Source organism: Cardiocondyla obscurior, linkage group LG03, assembly GCF_019399895.1.
Source record: "Cardiocondyla obscurior isolate alpha-2009 linkage group LG03, Cobs3.1, whole genome shotgun sequence".
NCBI lineage: Eukaryota > Metazoa > Arthropoda > Insecta > Hymenoptera > Formicidae > Cardiocondyla > Cardiocondyla obscurior.
Window position 1 is genome coordinate 1080946 of NC_091866.1, and position 23485 is coordinate 1104430.

General features: G+C 40.6%; 1 protein-coding gene and 2 long non-coding RNA genes across 4 annotated transcripts in view; 2 read left to right on the forward strand and 1 right to left on the reverse strand.

The window, feature by feature from the left end:
* Positions 1–63: 63 nt before the first annotated feature.
* The window catches only part of LOC139101399 (uncharacterized), a 32381-nt gene continuing 8959 nt past the window's right edge, over positions 64–23485 (reverse strand). The window contains exons 2-3 of the long non-coding RNA XR_011545545.1: positions 8107–8192; positions 64–698 (exon numbers count right to left, since the gene is read on the reverse strand). This is a non-coding gene — a long non-coding RNA (uncharacterized lncRNA). The remainder of the gene's footprint in view (positions 699–8106; positions 8193–23485) is intronic.
* On the forward strand, positions 710–1475 carry LOC139101400 (uncharacterized). The gene is made up of 3 exons (XR_011545546.1): positions 710–874; positions 1023–1199; positions 1404–1475. It is a non-coding gene; the product is annotated as an uncharacterized lncRNA (long non-coding RNA).
* Positions 7080–23485, forward strand: part of Carpa (Carbonic anhydrase-related protein A) — a 116150-nt gene continuing 99744 nt past the window's right edge. For both annotated transcript variants that reach the window (XM_070654516.1, XM_070654517.1), the window contains exon 1: positions 7080–8931. In XM_070654516.1, the coding sequence (XP_070510617.1) occupies positions 8877–8931 (55 nt within the window). In that variant the 5' untranslated portion in view covers positions 7080–8876. The remainder of the gene's footprint in view (positions 8932–23485) is intronic.

Here is a 23485-nt window from a genome sequence, read left to right on the forward strand (position 1 = left end):
GATCGACTGGTGTGACTAACGTAGTACACGGCCATACTTTTTTTCGCGATGATCGTCCAATCATTGCTGACCGCGGGGCATCAGGAAGCGTCTGGATTCGAGTATTTGGCGCTTACCGCACTTGGCGCTCGCAACACTTGGCGCTCGTCGCTTCGAATGGACGCCGCTGACCACTGCTCGCGGGATAAGTGACTCGCTCAACGGAAGCTACGCATGTGTTCGTCGTTCATACGCCTCCACGATGCGTCTCACAATAACGCGCGCTTACGCTTAAATCGTTTCGGGTAAGTCTCGATATTGCACAGAGTCGCGTGTTGCGTACCGTCGACTCGACCAACGCCACGTCATCGGGACATCGGGTACGAAGTTGTCGAGGCTTGAAAAGTCGAGCAGCCATTTCCGAAACGTCCGGGGCATAGAGCGGAGCTCGAGTGTTCGTCGGTGAGTATTCTCGCAATTAAGCGGTTTGATTCTTTTCGTAACGTAAATTTCACGTTGCATATCGATGGCTCGTCGTCGCTAGTTTGAGGTCCATTGGTAGGAAAGCGGCCAAACGTCGCATATTGTAGTTCGGGCGGGTATCTAATGCTGTCTCTTTCCCTCTTTCTCTTCCTCCTTTCTTCCCGCTATTTCTCTCTCTCTCTCTCTTTATCCCTCCTCGTCCCGTATATTCGCGGTTTGGTATAACAAAGCGTCTCCTGCAATTAAAGTTGAGAATGTCATTCAAGGTAACATCAATGCCGATAAGTGGAGGCAATCATTATTAGTTGGATTTTCACGAGTGAGCTGCGAGTTCTATAGCAACGGAGAGGAAGGGGTCTAAAAGAAGGAGGAGGCCCGGAGAGACATCGAACGAGAGCAGAGTGATCTTCAGGTAATTTGTGTTAAGTAAAATATTTAATATTCGTTAACATCTCCTTTTCAGATTTTATCAATACTTAAATTAACATATAATTTAATTTATATAATTGTATATTAAATTACTTTCTTATAACATTCATTGAATATTTTGTATTTTACAGATGGACATAAGTAACGTGTAAGTTACGACTTTGTGCGATCGAATTAACGACGATTTTGTAAGTGTTGTGCGAACACTGATAACAAAGGAAAGCAAAGGATCTAACAGAGAAGAAGATTTGAAAAGGGGACGCTTAAGAGAAGGAGAAAACATTGGGCGATGGCAGAGAAATCTTTAGGTAATTTTTATCAAGTAAAATATGTAATATTCGTTAATTTTCTATTTTCAGATTTTTAAAATACTCCAATTAATGTGTAATTTAATTTACCTGATTGTATATTAAATTAATATTTTGAATAGAAATACTTTACGCTTATTATCAATTGATATTATTCTTTTATTATTTTCTGCATTATATTAATTTTAATTTTATATTTTACAGATGGATATGAGCAACGTGTAAATTACGACATTGTGCGATCAAATTAACGACGGCTTCATGAGTGTTGTGTGAACGCTAACAACAAAGGAAAGGAGAGATCTACAAGAAGGAGATCTGTGAAGGAGATGAGGTCTTCGAGGAGAAGGAAGCATCGAGCGACGGCGGAGCAATCTCAAGGTAAGTTCATTATTACATGCATTTAATTTTATTAATATCTACTACTATTTTTTCACGCTTGTTATGTACGTTCCATGCATTTCTTTGAGAAGAATTTAATAATGAATTCTGATATGAACTAATAAATAAGTTGTTTAATATGAGATAAAATTAAAAAAAAAAAAAACGTTAATTCTAAAAGTGCACTGTTAAAATATCGTACAATGGCTATCCGACACCCTGTAGATTTCAAGCCGCATAGCGGCCTGGGTTGTTTTGTCCTGGCAGACCGAGGGATACCGGTGATTTATTAGCACAGGCAAGCAAATCCTTGTCGCATGCAAATAGAATAAACGAATAGAAAAAAGAAATGCGCAAATGATGCAGCCGCGAGCGTGTTATGGGGCGATAAAAGATTACTGGTGGCGGAGAAAACGGTGGCGCGATGCAGGATGAGTCTGCGTGGAAAAAAACAAAATTAAAAACCGCGACGAAATGTGCAGAAATTGGAGATGAAATCAATTCGTGCGGTAACTCCGCCGCGTGGAAACGCCATGTACATTAATTTCATTTATTGAATTTTAGTACAAAGCAAGCCCTATAGAACGAAAAAGGACAACAGATTGAAGGGCTTTGTACGCGTCGAATTCGTTCAGTTTCATATCCCCTTTTTCAACGTATTTCTTTATACGAAATACTTTTGGTAATTTAGTGTTGCTAAATCTGTTTAAATTAAAAAACAAAACAAAAAAATAAAATAATATTGTTTAAGAAATCAGGCAGCATTTGCGAATATCGAGGCGCGCCGCGGTGATTGATTTCATTGAAAAGTACCGTGTAGGAATGGAACCGGCTCTTTTTAGCTATAGCTGCAGCCGCGTGTGATTGTATTCAAGCCGTGTGCATTGTAACGCTTACGTAAATGTATCGTTTATGCATTTCTCGCCGCGGGCTCGATCGTCGTCACGACGCGACGCGTTACGTTCCGATAAACTCTCGCGGCAGCAAGTAGAACAGCCAAGAAACACGCTCGTCGCGTCGCAAAGCGGTAGGGCGATAATCCGATATAATGACGATGACGAAAGTAAGGGCGACGATAAAGGTAAACGATGGTCTCGTCACATCTTTCAGCCGGATGGCGTGGCGAGTCCTTTTTCCACTCGCCTCCCTTCTCGCCTTCCTCGTTCTCTGTCACCACGCCGTACGTCGGTCGCTCAATTCCCGACGAAATGGAATATCGATACGCGGAACATCCCGAGGGAAGTGTAGCGAATATTGAAAAATTCTTGCCTGAAAGAAAAAAAAAAAAAAAAAAAAGCGGCAGGAGAAGAGAAAGCGGCAGAGGATTCGCGAGGGACGGGCGGGAAAGAGGACGCGTTGTAGAGTCGTTTGCATTTTTGGAAAATATAATCGACCGGCTTGAATTGATCGGCGTCGAGACAATTGGCTGGCGTTCGTCGCGCTCGTTTGCTTTCGCTCGAATTCACGGCGCGGATGCGCCGCGGAAAAACCGCCGATCGGCGCGACACGACGCGAGAATTCGACCTGGAATTTATTCTCACAACAATGTGGGTGTTATTGCAGTCCTCGATTTGAAATGTATGCATTTCCCGGCCGGTTTGCTCGGTGATTCCGATAAGTAAAGAGAAACGTTTCGCCTAGAACGAACCGATTGCGTTATTATTCTGAATTTTCGTTATTATCGCGCGCATATCACGTATGGTCCGGTCATCATCAATAATAATGACAATATTATTTTGCGCCCGAGTCTGGCTAAAAATGCATAAATCGTCTATGTAATTTTGGATTCGGTAATAGTTATTGCTCATCGGTATACGATAAACTATATTGTTAAAAACAAAAAAAAATTGATAGCTTTCCACGTGTATTGTTTAAAAGTTTCTGTCAATAAATTTGAAAACCGGATACAAAAATCGTTTTGAAAATCGCGCAGTTCCGGCGGGAGAACGTTAAAGGCAATTTGGCCTCGAGTGTTCCGACTTTTGAATCCGTCCATCGCAGGCTTCAGGTTCATATCGGCTATAGAGATATTTTATTTTTTTTTTTTTTTTTGCGAGCACATTTGCACGCGACAGAGATGATTGTTACAGAAAGGGGATGTTTTGCGGGAGAGGTGATCGGGGGATGGATTAAACGCACATTCGAAATTTCGATTAAATGGGATTTCGATACACGTCCCGAAGGGAAATTTACTGAATGTAGCGCCGGTGTCCGGTCGGAGATACGAGAGGGGTAGTTTTCGGCCGATGCCGAAGTCATTGCACGCCGCGGGGGGGAGGGGAGAGGAAGGTGCAGAACGGGGCGAGCAGTATAATGCGAAATGAAATTGTCACGATAATCGTCCGCGGGCGTGTATGTATATCGTGGCTGAATAAGCCGCGCGACGAATATACGTGCACCATGACTATTGTCAGCGCTCACGCTATTTGCGCGCGGGAAACTTTACCGTGTGTAAACGATGAGAATCTCTCACTTTGTACACAAATCAATCGGCTGACGGAGAGCTTAATTATCATCGGACGCGTGAATTGCTTGCCGCATTCATAATCGTAGATTCCAAGTCCGCGGTGCGTTTCAAACGTCAATAAATTCTGTCTTTTGCAGTACCATCGAGTTGGAAATTATTATATGAAAATTATATGTATACAGGAGGCTCTAAATGTCATTTCTCTCGATTAGTTATGTCGGGAGCCGAGAAGAGGTAATTTGTCGTCAAGTTAGAAGCGAGGGAAATGCGATACGACTTATTGTACGCGCTGTCGCGGGAAAAGGAGAAATAGGATGCGTTTTACACCTGCCAAGTGTAACCGCTGGATGCAATTTTACTCTCTACTATTGACATTTTCTTATTGCTTCTCGTTTCTCTTGGCACCGTCACGTTTCTTACGGAATTAAATAAAAAATGCATCCGTATTTCCGCGTCTACGCGCCCCTTCTTTTGTCGGCGCGACGACAGTTAATGACTGGATCCTTTCTTTCATCTTCCGGTATATTCCATGCTAGACTGACAATGAGAATTGGTCCCGAAGGAGGCGGCAGGAGGAAAAAAGAACCCGGCAAGTACGCGCTCGGGCGCGTTAAAGGATCGAAGAAATGTAAAAAGCCGGAAAAAAAAAAAAACCGTGGGTTATCGATATGCGGGCGAAGTAAAACAGAATCGAAATGAGACAGTGAAACGTCGCTTTGACGGTACGTCGATCAAAGCGCGAGACGACGGTAAACGTGAAAATCTTTTTGTACGGAGAGAATTCATCTTCGTTGAGCACGCTTCTCGTTCTCGATTATCAGTTGCAGTCTGCTGAAATCATCGCCCGGAAAACTGTCGGCCCTTTGAAACGCGAATTACGGGCTCGATCGGCCGACGAATAGTTAAAATTACTCGTACCTGGCGAGCAGGTCTCGTAATTATGTCTTTCGGTTTTCTTACAATTAGTCATGCGTTTATTCACGACGCGTAGTGCACGTCGAACGGCTAACGACGTCGCGAGAAGCCGCTTTCTGTTTCGCTATTATATTCCCTCGCTTTGTGCCGCGGACAGGAGCAGGCGGCAAATCACAAACTTAATACTCTCTCTTTGAAGTTGAAATTCTTCTATTCGTCGGACGCCAATCTGTACGATTCACGTACGTGGGCTTGTAAACATTTTCTTTCTTTAGAAGCGAAGGGATGCCTTTTCGTTAAAAGACTTTGTTCTTTGCCTCGTCTAATGCACTACCTAATTACATTCCTAGACACACAAGAGATTTTTGAAACAATACAAGCGCATGAAACAATATTTGGCTTGCTGATAAAATGTGTCGGTCGAATCTAGGAACAGTTCCACTTGACTTTATTTTCCAAAACTTCTTAATGATAAATATTAAGTTATTACGAATATATTAATTGTTGAGTGTTTGATGAAACATTAACGCGGGAAAGATTAACGTCTCAATTAGTGATGTTATCTATTGTGAATCTGGAAATGCTTGTCTGGTAGTGCACGCGTTTACTAGTACATTATCGCGCAGCTATTGAATAATTATTTATGTCTCTAGAGGTACGGCACCCATTCTATTCTAAGTTCGACCACTACGACGTACGTGAATTAATTGACGATTAGTACATGCGATGGTACTAATCGGACCTTTGACAGTCAGGTGATTAATGAAGCTATTAATGACACAAAAACGAGAGTCATACATATATGAGATATCGCGAAAAAATTTTTAGCAGCTCTTATGCTTATCTATTGTACATTAATGCGTTATTTAAAATCCCGTTCAGTTCTTGTAAATGCATAAACAAATCGAAAAAGTGAAGTTTTAACGAGGTAACGCGTAAATAACAGTTATAACGTGCACATATAACTTTGATGGAGCTTTCAGCATTACATTTATGATATCTGTATTTTATTAATATAAGCTCGCGCGTAAAGGGGATCTGCATTTAGGGGTTTCAGACGTAAATTCATTGTGTTGGAATAACGTGTTGCCTCTAAAATCGAGATGATAATTATCCGAATGCAATGTGCAGCGCGGAGAGAGAAAGTGAGATAAAGTGAGGGAGACAGAGTAAGAGAAATTGCTCGAATTCATAGTGTCACAGCATTGCTGTTGGCGGGCGATCGGCAGCATCGGGAAGCGACGCTCGCACGTTCGTACCCCGGCAGTACTGTGCGGTAATTTGAAATGCAGGAGCACGTCGCGCATTATATATTGACTGCACTACTAGCGTCTGCGATGTCGCCGGCATTTCCGAAGTTGTCCCTCACGAAATCCAACGGCGGCTGGCTGGTCTGCGTCGATCGCCCGTCCAAGCTCTTACTTTTACTTCTTTCGCAAGTTACCAAGTTTCGCGTAATGGAAAGTAATTTCAAGAGTAACGACGTCTCCCATGAGAAGATTGCGGCGGAAAGTATCATGACCGGTACCGAAGTATTACAAAAACTGTTCAGGCTGCACGTCGGGATGCGAACGCTTTAGGAAAAATCTATTATCTTTCTATTATATGTTACGCAGGATTAGAAAAACGTTTTTAATTAGCAATACGCTTTTTGCATTTTCAAATTCTTTAAAGATTTACCGTAAAGAAGATATGATTCTGTGACACTCTGTTCACGTTTTCTGTAAATTATATTTATACGTATTATGGTACGTAGAATAATTAAAAATTATACTGCATATTTTTATATTATTTTTGTTAAAAATGCGCAACAAGATTAAAAGTTCTCCAAAAAATTTTGTTTTCTACTAAAATATGAAATATTTCCTAAGTTTGAAAGAAGAAAAAAAAAAAAAAGGGAACGACCCCGTTAAACAATTGCAGACACAATCATAGTAATCAATCATAAAATGGACGAGCCGTAATGAATCAATAGACAATGTGCGTACTATTTGCCTTGGGCCAGTCGATAGACAGATGATGGATAGTACTTGCGTTTCGAGTCCGATCAAAAATAGCCGTGTGTAGACAGGTAGAGGGAGGACACTAGTGCTTGAGGCGAGGGGGAGGCTGAAAGGAACAGAGTAAGGGGGGGTGGTGGAGAGGATAGACCAGAGGGTGAGCCGTTATACTAATTTGGCGGGCGCTCGTTAACGACCCCTTTGAGGTCATAACTTTTGCCGCAAGCTCGACGCGTGTGCGAGCGGGATAGTAGCGCGAAGCGTGTGATGTACCCGGTGTCCCTTCTGCATCGCGCGCGTCGCCTTTTCTCCTTCCTTCCCGTCGGGTTGTCGCCCCACTACCGGTGGTTTCAACAGCGTTTCAACACTACTCGGCAGTCGGTACTCCAAAAGCATCGCAGAGCTTTTGTTGCACCCTTTACTCTGTCTCCCTCATCCGACCCTCCTCTTTTCCCTGGCTGTCCTTTTCTTTCTCTCCTTCTCGCTCTCTCTCTGTATCAGGGGGGCACGCACGTTACTCGGCGAGCTTTCAGGCGCATGCCCGGCCAATCAGCGCGCACGGCGCGCAACGTAATCGCGGGTTCACCAAGTGGGGATGAGAAACGTGCTCTCATCTCACGGACTCTCCTCGAGGAGCTTTCCCGCAAGCTCAGTAAGCGCCGCGAGCTCGCCGTGGCCGGGAGCATTCCGCGGTTGTTACGCGTTGATAGGTAAAATATAGTCCTTACACCCTAAACTCCTTATTCCGACGACGAGACACTCACTATTCTTCAAGTTCCGAAACTTCGTGCGGGGGGGAAAAGTTTTACGACGAGAAGTCGCGAAGCGGCGAATCGTGATATCCTCGCCGACGTTTGTTTTCCGCGAACTTGTGCGATTAACTTGTGTCACGAGATACACACTTGGCGACTCTCCAGAAAATTACTTTTACGTAAACGTAAAAGAATTGCTTAGTTAATTTCAGACGGAGATAACTTTTTATTTTAAAAATAAAAAAAAAAAAAAAAAAAAAAAAAAGAAGACAATTAACTTGAAGGCTCGCATCTCTCTTCCGTCGATCTGATGCTTTGATCAAAGATAAAAGTTCGACTGTATTCGATGAATAGGGGGAGGTCTAGTTGCGCTAAGGGGCACTTCAACTTACTTCGCTAAGTTACGCTGAGAGGATCCCGGATTGAGGAAGCTAGCCCGTGAGGAATTGCGAGGTAGCTTTTGGCGAGCTGACGTCATCTAGAACAAACAAGTAGAGTGAAGATTCGCGGGGCGGGTATTATGTCCCAAGGCTAAAGGAAAGAAAGCGAAGGCGGTAGGAGCATCAGCAGAAGCTATCGGAAAGAAACGGTGAAGATAGAAAGCAAGGATCGAAGAAGAGCGGAAAGACGTCGAGGAAGCATCGAAGACGAAGGACGAGAAAGAGGAGAAAACTCGAAAGCTCGAGCCTCGGGGTTATTACGACAGGCAAGTTAGACAGGCGAGATAGGATTTCGATCGAGGTACTTTCGGGTGGCGGTTAAGAGCCGATTAATGCAATCAGCCCTAATTAGCAATCAGCTATTTTGCAGACGCAATTTGCTTTTCCGCTCGACAATCGTGCGCGATCGTGAATATTTGAAATTAAGACATTACGACATTATCGTGGGCGTCATTGTCGGAAAAAGGGTGAAGTCGCTCCTACCTCGATGTCAGTTCAAAGTATTTTCGGCATCATTCAGCAATGATGACGGGCGTAGCATTCCCGAGAAACGTCTCCTTGCCGGTTATCGACTGACTGATCAGACTGACTGATCAGAGGAGGAGTTGATCTCATTAATAAGAAGAAAACGAATGATGTTCGATAAAGCCACATAAGGATTGCGCGTTCCTGTTCCTCTTCGCTTTTTCTCGTCGAGGAAGACGGAAAGAAAAGGAGCTAAGATGTGCGCGAGATCGTTGCTACTGTGCGTCCTCGGCATCATCGCTGTCGTCAACGGTAAGCCCACGACAACGTTAGAATTATAGCCGAAAAATTTATTTCCTTGAAGTAGGTTTTTTATCTTATGCACGAAAAACTTTTTACGAAACAACAAAATCCCTCGTACTTTTAAGGAACGCAATGAAAAATGTTTCGCAATTTTTGGCGGCTTATATATTCGACAAGATATTGATAATCACTACTATTTCGTTGAGGAGAGAGAATGTTACACGACAAACTTTTTAAGACATTTGTGGGAGATTCTCATATAATTATTATTGATTTAAAAATTGAGGTTGAGAGAAAGAACAATAATAAATATTAAACTTATTAAAATAATAAGATAAATTATGGGAAATAATAAATTTAAGTAATTGTTTTTCTTTTAAACTTTTTTAACGCGCCAAGAAAATTGTTTGTCCATGAACGTACATGGGTATTTTGAAGCTAACTCGAGATTCGCGTGTAAATTTTACACCCGGCTCCGGAAACATAAGTAAGAGCTGGCCCATCATTCTTTATGTTTCTTGTTCTCCGGCGTGCTTTTCTCCGCGCGCGGCGTTGACGGGCGACACGGATGGACCTCATAGAAAAAGAACGAAGTGAAAGAAGGGGACCGGTGAAAATGCTTGCTCGTCGAGCACACGGGTACACGACGGTTTTATACATGACCGGTTTTTATGAGCGTACGCCATATGCGCGTGCCGATGGTCGTAATCTATGTGCTGAAATCGGGAGGGGGTGGACAACGAAAAGCGACGAATAGTACAGCGCGGTAGGGCAAAAGAGAGAAAATTGAACGGACATTTTCGCAAAGAGTGAAAGGAGGTCACCATAAAAAGGGAAAAGAAAAAGAAAGAAAGAAAAAAAAAAAAAAAGCCGAGCTAGGTTGAGATTGTTAACGTGTGCTAACGGAATTTTCTCGTTGCATGAACCGCGGCGGAAAAGGGCTGATATTTTTGCCTTCTTCAATGTATCGGCGACAGAAAACATAGATGATCGACGCGACGAAAAATTAGCGGCGAGAGCCAAGGGGTGATATCCATTTTATTCAGGGTAAATTGAAATATTGACCAAATAATGATTCTCTTTTTTAGTGGTTTTAGCGTGCTGTGCGCTCGCATTCATACCATTCGAGACCCAGTTCTTTTTTTTTTTGCCATCGTTTTCTCTCTGCTGAGTACAAAAAACGTGCGGCGTGTTATTTGCGCATTTCCGCGTGCACGAGATGTCTACTTGTACATCTTTTAATTGCAATTTTTTTTTTTTTTTAATTTATTCGGAAACGCATTTTTTCACTTAGTAAAATAATATTGGTACGTTGTAATCTCCGGTAAAACGCTTTAATTTATATATATAAAAAAATAATTCTCGCGATAAGAAATCTTTATGAAACAAATATGGAGATGGTGTTTTTGTCGTTTTGGAACATCGCGTATATTTTATTATAATATTTTTTTCGCCCGAAAGGATTTTGTTTGCATGACAGTGTTTATGTTTGACCGTGTTTATATTAATTAATATAATCCGTTGCGTGGTATACTGCGGCTTTCGCGGCTGCACCATTGCGCGGAAAAGCTAATTTCGAATACTCGCAAAAGAGAGGCGCTTTTTGGCTAGGACATGTAACAAAAATGCAGAAATATATCGGTGTGTTGAATATAAACGCTTCGCTCAGCGCGCAAGATACGCCAGTTGCCTCCGCCATTGTTTGAGCTTCGTGTAATTAATTAATCATGACGTTATGCGTGGCATCACAAATATTTGAGATAAAAATGCATAACTGTATGCGTTCGAGCATCGTGATTAATGGCGGGCATGAACGGGCCTGCTATATGTGTGCGTTGAGAGACTGGCTGAAGCAAAATTTCATTGCAATTGTAAACAGTGAAAAATAGGGAAACATTTATTAACAGAAAGTAACAATTGCACGGAATCAAGAAAAGTAATATTATAAATATCCGAATAAACATTCAACAAAGTTGAAATAATTTAAAAAGATGTTTAAATGCACCGGATTAAAATAAAATGTAATTTAAAAGATAGCGCAGAGAGAGGTGCACATTAACATTATATGTTGGGATCTTTTTTTCTCGCGAAATGTATTTCGTAATGCTTGCATCTCGTTTATCAGAGCGATTGTGAGAAACGAACAACAGGAGCTAAATCTCAGTCGCGCTATTTGATTTCCGTTCGTATACGCGCGTACTGTGGGGCATTGTCGGATTCGAACCAATCATCGTCAGCAGGCTGCGCGAGCGTGATTTCAGCCGATAGAAAGCACAGAACTTGCACGTTATATCAGTCGCCTCCGGAAATCTAGTCCTCTAGTATTGGCTATCGCGCGAAATCGGCCATCGTCTGAAGACGATCGTCGTTTCTCGGTTCGATCAGTCCGATGATGATCGTGCATTTAACTTCCGGCCGTCTTAAAAGCATTTTAACATGGAAACGAAATTCTCTCTTTTGACAGAATATGTAGATCGGTTCTATTTTTTTTTTTTTTTTTTTTTTTTTTGCTACTCGTTTAAAAATATACATGGTTTATTCAAATTTTTACAAAAATCGCTGCAAGCGCAAATCAATTGTTTATTGGCAAAATATCCGCATAAAGTGGACAACGATATAGTGATAATGGTAATTGCTTGTGACAGAAAGATTACGCGGTAATTTGCCATTTAACTCTCATTCTCATTCTCTCTTTCTCTTTAATCTGCTAGCTTCGTGTAAACTTGTCATTAAGACGACGAGACAACGTCATAGTTTCAAGCATTTGCGTCCTAGGTCTCTTGACCGTGACTAGAAAATTACCGGTGACGGTGGCATCTGCACACAATGTGTAGCGCATGTTCGCGTGAACACGCGGGTTGATGCCTTTAATGACGCGTGCGCAGCGTTAGCACGCTCGCGATTGACGGTTTGAACTCTCAATTCACAAATAACAATTTACTTGAAATCATTGACGGCTTGACCATTTTAGTTACGGAAATATCGAAGTGAATAATTTCGTACCGTTCTACCGAAATTGTAGCGATATCATTAGAAACTGCATGTGCATAATACATAATAAACGTTTAAAAAAGACACGGAGTCCAACAAAGTTCGAGATCTTTAAATTGATAATTGAATTAGCGTCATAATAATAACGACGAGCAATTGGCAGCTGAATTTAAACGTGCAGACGTTTACTTTTGCAATTAGGGGAAAAAATTGGGCTAAGTTGAGTGACAATTATATCGTAATACGTGTAAAACGAAAGAGATAATAGACGTTACACATCGTCGAAAATAATAAGAGCAATTTAGACAACCTTAAATTTTTTGTTTTCGTCTGTTGCGACAACGAGAGAATTTTCCCTGTGAATTTTACGGTGGCCTTTTTCCACTTGGCGGATTACGAGCGTACATTCAGGTGAAAATGCTCCCGCTGGGATATGGGAACGTGATCGTATATGAAGCACAGGAATATTGCCAAGAAACATTTCGTACACGTAACACATAAAATGCGTGAGGAACCCTAAAGAGACCGCAAAATTCTTCCGCAATCAGTTTAATTTGTGATCACGTACTTAAGTATTAAACTCGAAGAATAAAACGAGGGCAAAGGTTAAAATAGTGCTTTGACGTTTTTACGATTAATAGTAGAGTTTTTTTTCTCTTTTTTTTTCTTTATTAGTTTTCGGTAAAGAAAAACGTCACGATTAATTATTGCATTTATTTGCTTGTGATTTTCATATTTACTTAATTGACAATTAATCGTTCAGCTAAACACACGAGTGCATTTAGCATTTGCATTTAGTTAATTATTGATACATGAAAATGATAATGACACGGAATGCCTGCCACGCCAGTCATCGAGTTAATCATTAAATGAATAACTCGCGGCGGTAGTTGCACTCTAAGCTATGACAGCCACATGAGAGTAAACCGCGTGATACTCTTAGCTCATATCCATCTATTAGCGAATTAGCGGCACGCATGAGACACACCCGCGCCGTTTTACGTATTTTCGCGGAAAATTTTTCAGACCGACAATAGAACGTTGCAAAATTGCGCGAATATACTAAAAAATTTTGTACTCGCACGTTTGGAGAGAAATACGACAGCTGTCTGGATGAAATTATGTATTATCATACATACGATAGCAGATAAACTAACATACGGAGAAATAATTCAGTATCTCTCTATCCGTATTTTTATTTTTTTTTTTTTTCCCCATTACTTTGAAAGTGTCGCTTCTCTTGCGCGTTCAAAAATCTTGAAACGACGCGGGTTGATTAATTACGACTGCGTACATGCATCCGCGCGGGTGCATCGTTCCGTCAATGTGACGACGTCGACGGAGACATGACGTCGAGACGACGACGACAGGGCGTCTTTCCGCATGGCGTACTATGAGCTCGCATATTCGCGAAAGGCATTCGCGACTCTCGTACTGCGCGAAATGTGGCGGTAAGACGGTGCCCGCGGGTACACACGAAGAGACGTATGCGTAAGTGCACTCATGTGTTTGTACACGTATTCACGAATCTCGAAGGGATACGTACTTACACGTAATACACACGCGTGTTATCCCTCATTTTCACCAAGATATTTTTTTCTAATTAATCAAACTTTTATTTGAACGTAATAGTAATTGGAATTTTTGAGAAGGGGTTACGTTTAACAGCGCAAATATTATATGTAAGTAAATAAAAAAAAAAAAAAAAGTAAAATATGTTTTCATTTTTAAAAGAAAAATTAAAAAATAAACATTCTTTGTCTACTACATGTCTCTTCTAAATTCTTCTCGAATAAAAACGGTTTATCCCACGAGAAAAATGTAGTAGACAAAGTGCATATTTTTTAATCTTTTTTTTTTTTTTCAAAAATTGTTAATATATTTTACATTGTATGGTAAACATCTGAGTTAGTTTCAACAAAGGTCTCGTAAAAACAATAGCATATATTCCTAAATACTATATCTACAACGACGTTTTTACGAGACAAAAGATTCATTTTTCAAACAACGATATATGTATGTGCCAGTGTACCAAACGCAAATGCAGTTATCTCTTTTTTCTGTCAATTTCACGGTAGTGCTCTTGATTATTTATCGATGCGATGCGGTCGCCGAATTAGGTAGCGAAACACTCGGAAGCGCTAGGCGCTTTTGCGATCGACATTCGCATATGTCTATTATTGCGGGCATCCCTTTTTTCTCGTTAGCATATTCGGGACGATATAGCGCCGAGAATCTCGCTCGAAAATGAAAGGGATTTTGGAAAAAAAGCGCGTTAAGCCGCGACGAGGGAAGGTGTATACATAGCAAATTGAAAAATACGGGAGTGCCGCGTAAATGCTGTTTTGCACCCCCGTTTTTCTCCCCTCTTTTTTTTTTTTATCCGCGAACGAGAATGGTTTTTCGGGCCACTGCCGCGTTGGCGACGATACGTATATTCGAACGACGTCATGATTTATTCAAAGCATAATCCAAGGAACGGGAAGCCACAAAATAATTACTTTACCGCCAGATTTCTCTTAGTTATGTTTTCACAGCTACATTTTTTCTTCTTTTTGCAAATGGCTTTTCTTTTTTTTTTACAAACACATATACATTATTGCGACGGGTCATTAACTGCGGAGGTTCGACAAATGCGTTTTTTAATCAAATTGATGAGCTTAAATACACCCTGGAAATCTTACAATTAATTATTCCGCATCACGTTTAGCGATCGCGATTGCAATCTATAAATATTTAAATTTCGTTTCTATTAAGTTTAAAAAATAAAATATGTAATTCTAGTCGTGTGACCGAAAATAATTTTGTGACGAATTAGCATTTCACGATAGTCGATTACAGCCTTGGCAATGAAAGCGTTCGAATGCGACAGCTGGTTAGCAAGGATCGTGAATAAATTTGCGCGAGTCTAGTTTCGAATGACGCGGTGAATATTTCGTCGTCGTAAATCGTCGACGTTTATTGCAGAGCACTGTGTCGTTGCGTGTTTACTTGATGCAGCACTAAATGCAAGTCGCATAATTTTCATTCTGTTTAATGCGTTGCGCGTTGATAGATGTTACGTTGAATAAAAAGTCACGATACTATTTCGAATTCGAAAACAATTTAGTCGACATGCATGACAAAACGATGTGATAAATGTCATCTAAGTATGTCGTAGTATATATAACTTGCATCGAATTTCTTTATTACAATATTCTAGTTCTATCTATCTTGTTCATAAAATAACACGAATATTTTACGCGGCAATTGAAAATGATTGCATAAAAGATTATTTTTGTAATTTCTTGGAGTATATTAATCTGCAAAACCAGAATAGCGAAAAATTATTTATACGCATCCGGCGCTTCCGTTTCGAAGTTCTCAGTCGTCGAGAGATGATTAGGACGTTAAATCCGAATGTTATTACGATTTCACGGCTCGGCCGAGGTTATCCCGGAAGGACAGGGATTATGGCTGCGGATATAGGATAATAAGGATCCAAGGAGGTAAAGACGAGAGCTTGGTCGTACGTGACTGGAATCGCGCGTTGAAGAAAGCTCGAATTACTTTGACAAACTCCGCGGCGTACGTGCTTCGTCTCTTTGCAAAAGAGTCATGCTTGTTAGAAATCAGCAGGATGTACGTACATGGCGAAAGCGAAATACGCTGGATACGTAGAGTCGAAACCGAATTAATTTCTGTTATGGCGAAACTAGTTTTCTTTCTGACGACGTCTGGAAACATATATTGTTTCGCGGAACTCGGAGATACTCGGCGACGCAGAAGGAATTGCGAATGACGCGTGTAAAGTTTATTTTAAAACGAGAAATTTCTCTTATACTTATCTTTTATACCTAACGTTTGTCATTTGGAAATTGAATCAGACGTACAATTATATATTTAAAATTTCACGAACTTCCACGCGTGACTTTAATGCGTCACAAAGTAAATGCATATTTATTTATTAAATATATGAAAATTTTATAAAACTAGAAGAAACCATGCGCGCGCGTAGCGTCAAGCTAGAGAGAACTAATTAGCATCGGTTTTAAGCAGCAATATGATTACAATTCAGCGATCTTTAGTAGTAGACGTACGAGACGAACGGAAAACAAGAGAAAATAAGTTTCTGATCCTTATGCTTTTTGCGCTGGCACCGTCTTCGCCGGATGAATAATTCTCGTATTTCAGCCGTAAAAGTCAGACATCGGGGTGCAGTATACGGCGAGCCGAAATTCAAGGTGTGCGCGAAAGAAGCCGACGTGTCGGCGAAATGCATGTAACTTTTAAAAGGTATTGTCGCGCAGTATCGCCACGACGTCGGCCAAGTTTTCCCGCCGAAAAGTTCACGAGACAATGACGGGAACGACGGGGTGGTTTGCCTCTCCGTACATTTTCCCGAGCATCCCGGTGCGCACTGGGAACTACGCTGTCTATATCCGTCGCCGATAGCAAGTTTACATCTGCGATAGTAGTTCGAAATGTTCTTTCTATCTATCCCGTTACTTTTATTCCCGCCATGCCTCGGCGGCGATTTCTCGCTCGCCGTCTCTTCCGCGTAACCCCATTGGCATCGTCCTAGTACCTATCTACTCTCAGTCAAGTTACGACTCGGCCGAGGATGTGATCCCTAGAATCTGACTTCCCTTGTTTGCCGGAATCGACCGGTGGGACCCGACGGACTTTCTCTCGGAATCGGCAACCTGATATCAATTGAATCGGTCATTTCGAAGGGGCCGCGATTCCGCAAGGGAAAATTTTATATAAGAGACAAGGGGATGGTGAGGCGGATAATAAAGAGATTTCTCCCAGATACGGCGAAATTAATCGTATTATTGACCGAAAGATTGCGGCGGTAGGTAGCTAGATGTAGAACGATCCGTGCAGTGTATAGGTACTTAGGCGAGTTTTATGTTCGCTCTCTGTCGTAGAACGGTATTCCCTATCTTTCTTCCATACGTTTAAATCGATGTAACGGGCGTTCCTGGCATTTGGTACACGGCGCAATCGTGTACTTTAAATCGATTAATCGCGATAGGAGCCGGTTGCGTGTGTAAGAACATTTTGGAGTCGGCGGCGATCACTTGAAACTTTTGGCAATAAATGTCGAGTAGTATTACACGAAAATTGCACGAAAATTTACTTTTGACGATTGATATATCAAATCATTCTTCCGGCACGAGGAGTTAAGAATCCGAGCGTGCGCAGCATCCAAGTGTGAGAATTTTGAAAATAATACTTTTAAGATATCATAAATGCGTTTACATAAGTCAGTAATTTAACCCTCAACATCTTATTGAACCGTGCATCCGTCTCTTGTTGTTACCAATATCTCCGTTCATCTTACGTCATCCGACTTACGACTTATCCTCCAATCCGATTTTCCTCTATTCAACGAGAAACCAGAAAAGCTGCAATCTCATAGGTATTCACAGATTTCGTGGTATTATGAGACGCTTAAGATAATATATCTGATAATAAATACCGTCATCCATTTTTATAATAGCCGTTTAACATTTTCTGCCCAAACGATACATCGAGAAAATTGATATTATAATTATTTCTTACTATAAATATTTGAATAAATAAAATGCTTGCAAAAATTATTTCGATTAAAACGTAGTAAAAATCCGAGCATACAAAATATAATTCCTTTATGTAAAATACTACAAATTAGACACATATATAATATATTTAATAGATTTCATTGTAAATATTTAAATACTTAACTTTCGGAATGTTTTGAGAAGTCACTTAGCAGTACTTAACGAATTTTTTAAAAGGATCATGACGAAGCAAGTTCTTGTTGAAATGTCAAAAAGCATCAAATGAACTGTAGAATTCGCGGAAAAGTTTATTCGCATTCAAAGTCACTCGCATTAAACTTTTATTTGAGAGAACGACGCGGCGCCGCGCGCTGCAAGTAGTAACAGACAAAAGTGGTCAGCCGCGTCTGGACACGCTCCTTCGGCGCGCGTTCTATCGACCCCAATGCTTCGTGCCTGCTTCTTTCGGTACGTAACAGAACGCGTTTCTCGAGAAGCAGTGACAATAACGCCAAAAGACCATAACGTCGTAACAGCAATAAAAGCGTGCTGTCGTTGGCCGGAGATGAAATGAGCTGGCAGTAAAATTGTGGAATGCGCCGTGATGCATATAAGTCCCCATTTGTTTCACTTTGCGACGCTCATTCTTTCGCTTTCGTCTCTTCCAACTGTGTCTTTCAACAGTCTTCTCTCTTGTCCCTGTCGGCTTTCCGACTGCGGCACAACCCTCCGCTGATTATTGTTACTCAACTGACGGAGCTCCGTCTTCGCGTATTATTGTTAGTCGGCTGAGAAAGCAGATTTTTGGAGCATAAATTCTAGCGAGCAACCCCGCAGACAATACGCTCTTCACAGATTGCGGTCGGTGCTGTGTTTACCTTAATCATACGTAAGAATGCTCTTTTACGTCTGGCTTTTAGCACTTTTTTATGTTAATCTATTTTTCTGGTTACCCGAACAGAAGATGAAATTTTAAAGCGTGAGAATAAACAACCGCGGTTACAAGTGCTTTTATTTCAGATTGCACATTTTTTAAATTAGAATCGATATTTTTTTTTTTAACAAAAGATTTTTAATTTTGAATTAGACATATTAGATGAAATAAGATTTTCATAGTCTTAAATGTAATTAGTTATAAATAATGAATAGAAAAATATAAATTTAGTAAGTGAGAGAGTTTTGGTGCGCGAAATATGTTAGAAAAACTTTATAGGTGTTAAATAAAAATGATTCCGTAAGTATTGCAATCGGATGATTCATGAATATCGGCTATCGTCTTCGTGATGACCGCCATTGTGGCGTCTGATGCACCCATCTGTTCGCGTTCCCCGTACCCCACCTCGGCTAACAACCTTCTCCGAGGATTTTATTTTGCCCCATTACCTCCATATCGGAACGAACCGGCGCTGACGTCATCGAGTTCCATCAAGTTGCCAATTTTGCACTTTTCTCGACCCTTCGTCAACCTTCCCCTGGCACTGCATCTTTTACACAGAATCCCTGTCCCTTACGCGCCTTTACATTACAAATTTTCAATGTTACGTCTTAATCGAAATAATTTTTGCAAGCATTTTATTTATTAAAAATATACTTTTTTTTTTTTTTAAATAACATATATATTAATTTTTGTATAACGTATATCGAAATTGCAAGATCCTCCTTAAGAGGGTTACTCCACTCGTACGTGCTAATTACATTTTATTTATATCTCGGTACGTGATTACGTCGAGGCTGGAGATTTGATGTTACCGGGCAATTTTGTGTGTGTTTAATGGATCTACGACCCGCAGAAAATCAAGACTTAGCGTCGAGTGTGATAAAGCTCGACTGTTATTTGACGATACATCGCGCACTACAAGGCAACATCTTCCTCCAGTTTGTTTATGACGTCGCATAGACGAGCTAAACAAGGATAACGTTTGTTGTGCCAGAAAGCTCCACGTATTTCCACCGAGATAAATGGCGAGCGCTTTGCTGAAGACGACGTAGTGTTAAGCGCGGAATATAGGGGAGAATGTAATGTGCCACGTTTAGTCATTAATCGAGTAACTTTCTCTAATTCAAATTATAATTGATTTATACGTATATTTTTATATACACCGATATTAATTAAAAGACATTGTACTTCTTTCTAATGGTCGATTTCGCGAGAAATCTTTCGTCAAGAAACCTCGTGAGAAATCATTCCTTATCGAAAATTTTACGAGAACTCTAAATGAGGACTTATTATTGAAGATTAAAGAACTTGAGCAAAGTGAGATTCAGCATAAAGAGTTGGATAAGAAGATCTGACTTCTTCAGTTAATTCTACGCTGCATTGATGAAAAATTAAATTGAAACTTTTAATATCGAGAATTAAAAGGCTACAAAATGTGATCTCGCGTTAGATTTTCTTTTAGAATTGACGTATAAGTTTTCTTGTCTTCGTCGATATATTCTAAAATTGTCTATCAGTAATTTTACAATGATATTAATGTTGTGTCTAAAACAGATTATCTTGATAATTGATTGAGACAGATAGGTTATTTCAAAATCATTTCCATAAATTAAATGTTATTGTTCTCAAGTATTCTCGCTCACGAAGCATTAACATATATTTAATATAAAACATCTTTGAATATTTTATCTTGAACAATCGACTTCGAGGTAAAAACAAGACCATTTGGTACTTGCGTTAAGTAATCTCTGTCAGTCATTAAAATCTAAATTCGCGTGGCCACGGAGTACTTCGTCTTTCTTCCTCCATCTCTCTTTATAAGGAGTTTCACGCCATTTAGAGTAGAAAATTTCAAGTCTTTAGTTATATTACGAATGTAACATTTCTATTATCTAGACGAAAAGACACTCAAGATCAACCCATAATTTTTTTTTTTTTTTCTTCTAAGAAGGTATAAACGGGATATTTTGTGGTCGAAGAACCCCGCGAAAGAAAAAGTAATTTCGGGGCTTTCTGCATGTATTTTTATCGTCCGTTGGTGTACACGTGTGTGCGTCCGTTTGCCAACATGTGAGCGTTTCATGCGCGCTTGACGAGATAAATGGCAGACGGGCGGAGATATCTGCGAAGAGCGAGAGACGTGAGAGCGGAGGTAGAAGTGGGTTTCGGGGGTCTATGGGGGACGAAATGGGACCGTCGCGTTGGAAGAGTCCGTTTCAATTCAGATAGCGATGTCAGCGTAGGACATGTCGACTGGCAGGCTTTCGGGGCAACGGTTCACCCCCTGTCCTTTTCCTTCTCTCGTGAGCAGCGTGCGACAAAAAGCGGGGACGGCGGGGGTCGAGGGCAACCTGGCGAGCAGATAACGCGGGTGAAATGTGCACGGGCATTATTTTCCCGGGTAAATGTGGCGTAATAGAAAAAAAGAACGAGAGGACCGGAGAGGGGAGGGGGGAGGGGAGAGCGACGCGGCGATGCATGCTCCCGAGTTATCCGGACTTTATTTCGCGGGGATGAAAGAGCGAGATCAAAGGATGGAAAAGGGAGACGGGCGCATCGGGCGATTCTACTTGATGCCGTTATATGGGGAACGTGAGCAATGATTGAAGACCCTTACGCAAGAATCAGGCAAGTTCACAAATGTTACCGGTGAAATTCCGATCAGTGGCGTTTCAATAAAGTGGAAATGGATGGTGTTGTCTGACTAGCGTGAGAAATTCTACGGTGAACATTGTAAGAAATTGTATTCGCAACATTATAAGAAAGGCGAGAAAAATTTGATGTATTTATTAACTCCGTTAAAATATTTGTTTTAATCGTTATTTTAGCTTAGATTTTCTCTAGTTGATTTTTTCTCTCCCTTTTTCATAACAAAAATTCAAGAAATTTATAAATCGTGATTTTAATTTTGCAAATACCGAGCGTTATAAATTAATAAATTCTGGGATGATAATGAGCCACAGAACTTTTAATTGTGCCAATGAAAACTTGTTCATTCTGAAAATTATAAAATGTGAATTCGTCGACGAAAGAAACATTTCTCATTTCTTCGTCTTTAAATATGCATCTGCTAACGAGTGCGAATGTGCTGGCGGGTTAAAAAAGAAGGAGCGAGTAAAAAAAGCAACTAGGCGTCGTAAAGGAGAAAAGGAAGCGGATGTACGGGACGAATATTTGAAATATTTTTGGCGAGAAAATTTCGGGAATTTGTTGCTGCAGGATGCCGCGAATTCTTCCCAGAAATTTATGGATCCTCGACGAAGTCTCGGTCGGGCTTCGTGAGAGGCGAGATATAATTACGACGAAGTAAATGGGGAGGGATATTGAGGGCAGGGGTAGGAAGGGAAGTGGTGCAGGCGTTGTAAGAGGTAGTTCGAGGGCCGTCCGTTAATGCCGACCACGAATTATGTACACGAGACTCGAAATAACGAGCGTAAATCGATACAACAAGCCGGAAGAGAACACAGTTTAAGTTTCTACTGATTGCGCAATAATTATATCGGTTAATTACGCGACAGCGGTGAATCATTATTTACGTGGACTTTACGGCGTCAATAAGAACTCTCTCTTTCTCACTTTTTCAAAGAAATGTTGACAATAAAAAAGAAAAAAAAAATAGAATAAAAAAATTTCTCTTTAATTAAAAAAGTCAAGATATTAAGTACGCTATAAAGGGATATTTCATGAAAGCTTCCAAGAAGTAGAAATAATTTTTATTAAAAAAAAACTTAGTAAAAAAATAATTGAAAGCTTTTTTTATTAATTTTAATTTGCTAATATCATTGAGAGGAATATGTATTGCATAGATTGCAACAATACGTTAGATATTTCAAGAAAATGTGTTCGTGTATCGCGCAATCGAGGAAGGCGGCGTGTGACGCACATGTTACAATGGGCAAGACTGCTACCGGCGCTTCGTAAATGCGCGTTGTCGCGCCGTTTTCTACCTGTCCGAGCATACTCCCTGGCGAAATAACGAAGGGTGGACAAAGTGGGCCGACGAGAAGCGAGTCCGGTCCAAGGACAAGTTTCATCGCGGGCGCAAACTACGTGCATCGCTCAGCTCGACGTGAGCGTGACGGAAAGTAAGGAGGCGAAAGTGCAAGAGAATATTGTACGGGACGATGAAATGGTACGATATGACACGCGGACATGAGGCGAAGAGCTAGGATTACACTTGGTCCATTAAAAGACTCGTGCCATGCCTTTCCGGCGAGGGCTCGAGTCTGTCATCTTTGTGTACGACCAACTGGTTTTGAAATGGAATTGCACACACGACGCCTTCTCGCTATAAGCGAGACGAAACGATGTTCCTTGAGAACTCGATTGTTCGTTGCATAGATGGCAAGGATATCACGATTGTAGCTCGAGGGTATGGGAGGAATATTGGCTGTCAGTAAAGCTGTAGTACACGACATAAAATAGAGATGTACAATATATCTGTCTGCCGGCACAGCATTATGTTATTCGTTTAATATACGCTATTTATTAATGCGCGTTATTTTTTTTGAAGACGCGCATTATTAATTTATGTGATGGTATACGTTTACATAAAACGTAACGAAATAATTGTTGTAATTTTATTAAAAACTCGGAAACACGGGAAAGGCAAAATCTGCTATACATGATATACGTGAAAAGAGAAATAAAAACACGGCAATGCCGTTCTTCTCCCTTTTTACCAAACGCACGAGTATTTTTCGCCTGCGTACACTATTGCATGAATGTGTAATGGAACAAGCGAGTGCACGCACTTTGAATGAAATATAAACGAACATATTTCACCCGCAGTGCGTCCGTTCGGTTGTTCCTTTACACCTCTGTGTAGTAATATACATGGACGACACAAGCATTCGTGTATTTCGTGCAAAGAGAAACTCGAAATATAGCCTAGCTGCTCTCTTTTATGTTGCACCTGCTTCAACATTCAATGATGTCAAAGTAAACAATGTTCCAATATCATTTATACCATATTTATTTTATTTCACCGATCATATAACGCGATAACTTTCGAATTAATCATTTTATACGTAATATATGTAATTGAGCAAATTTTTTAAAATAATTTAAGTATAATATATAAAAGCATTAGTTCTGATTCTATAAT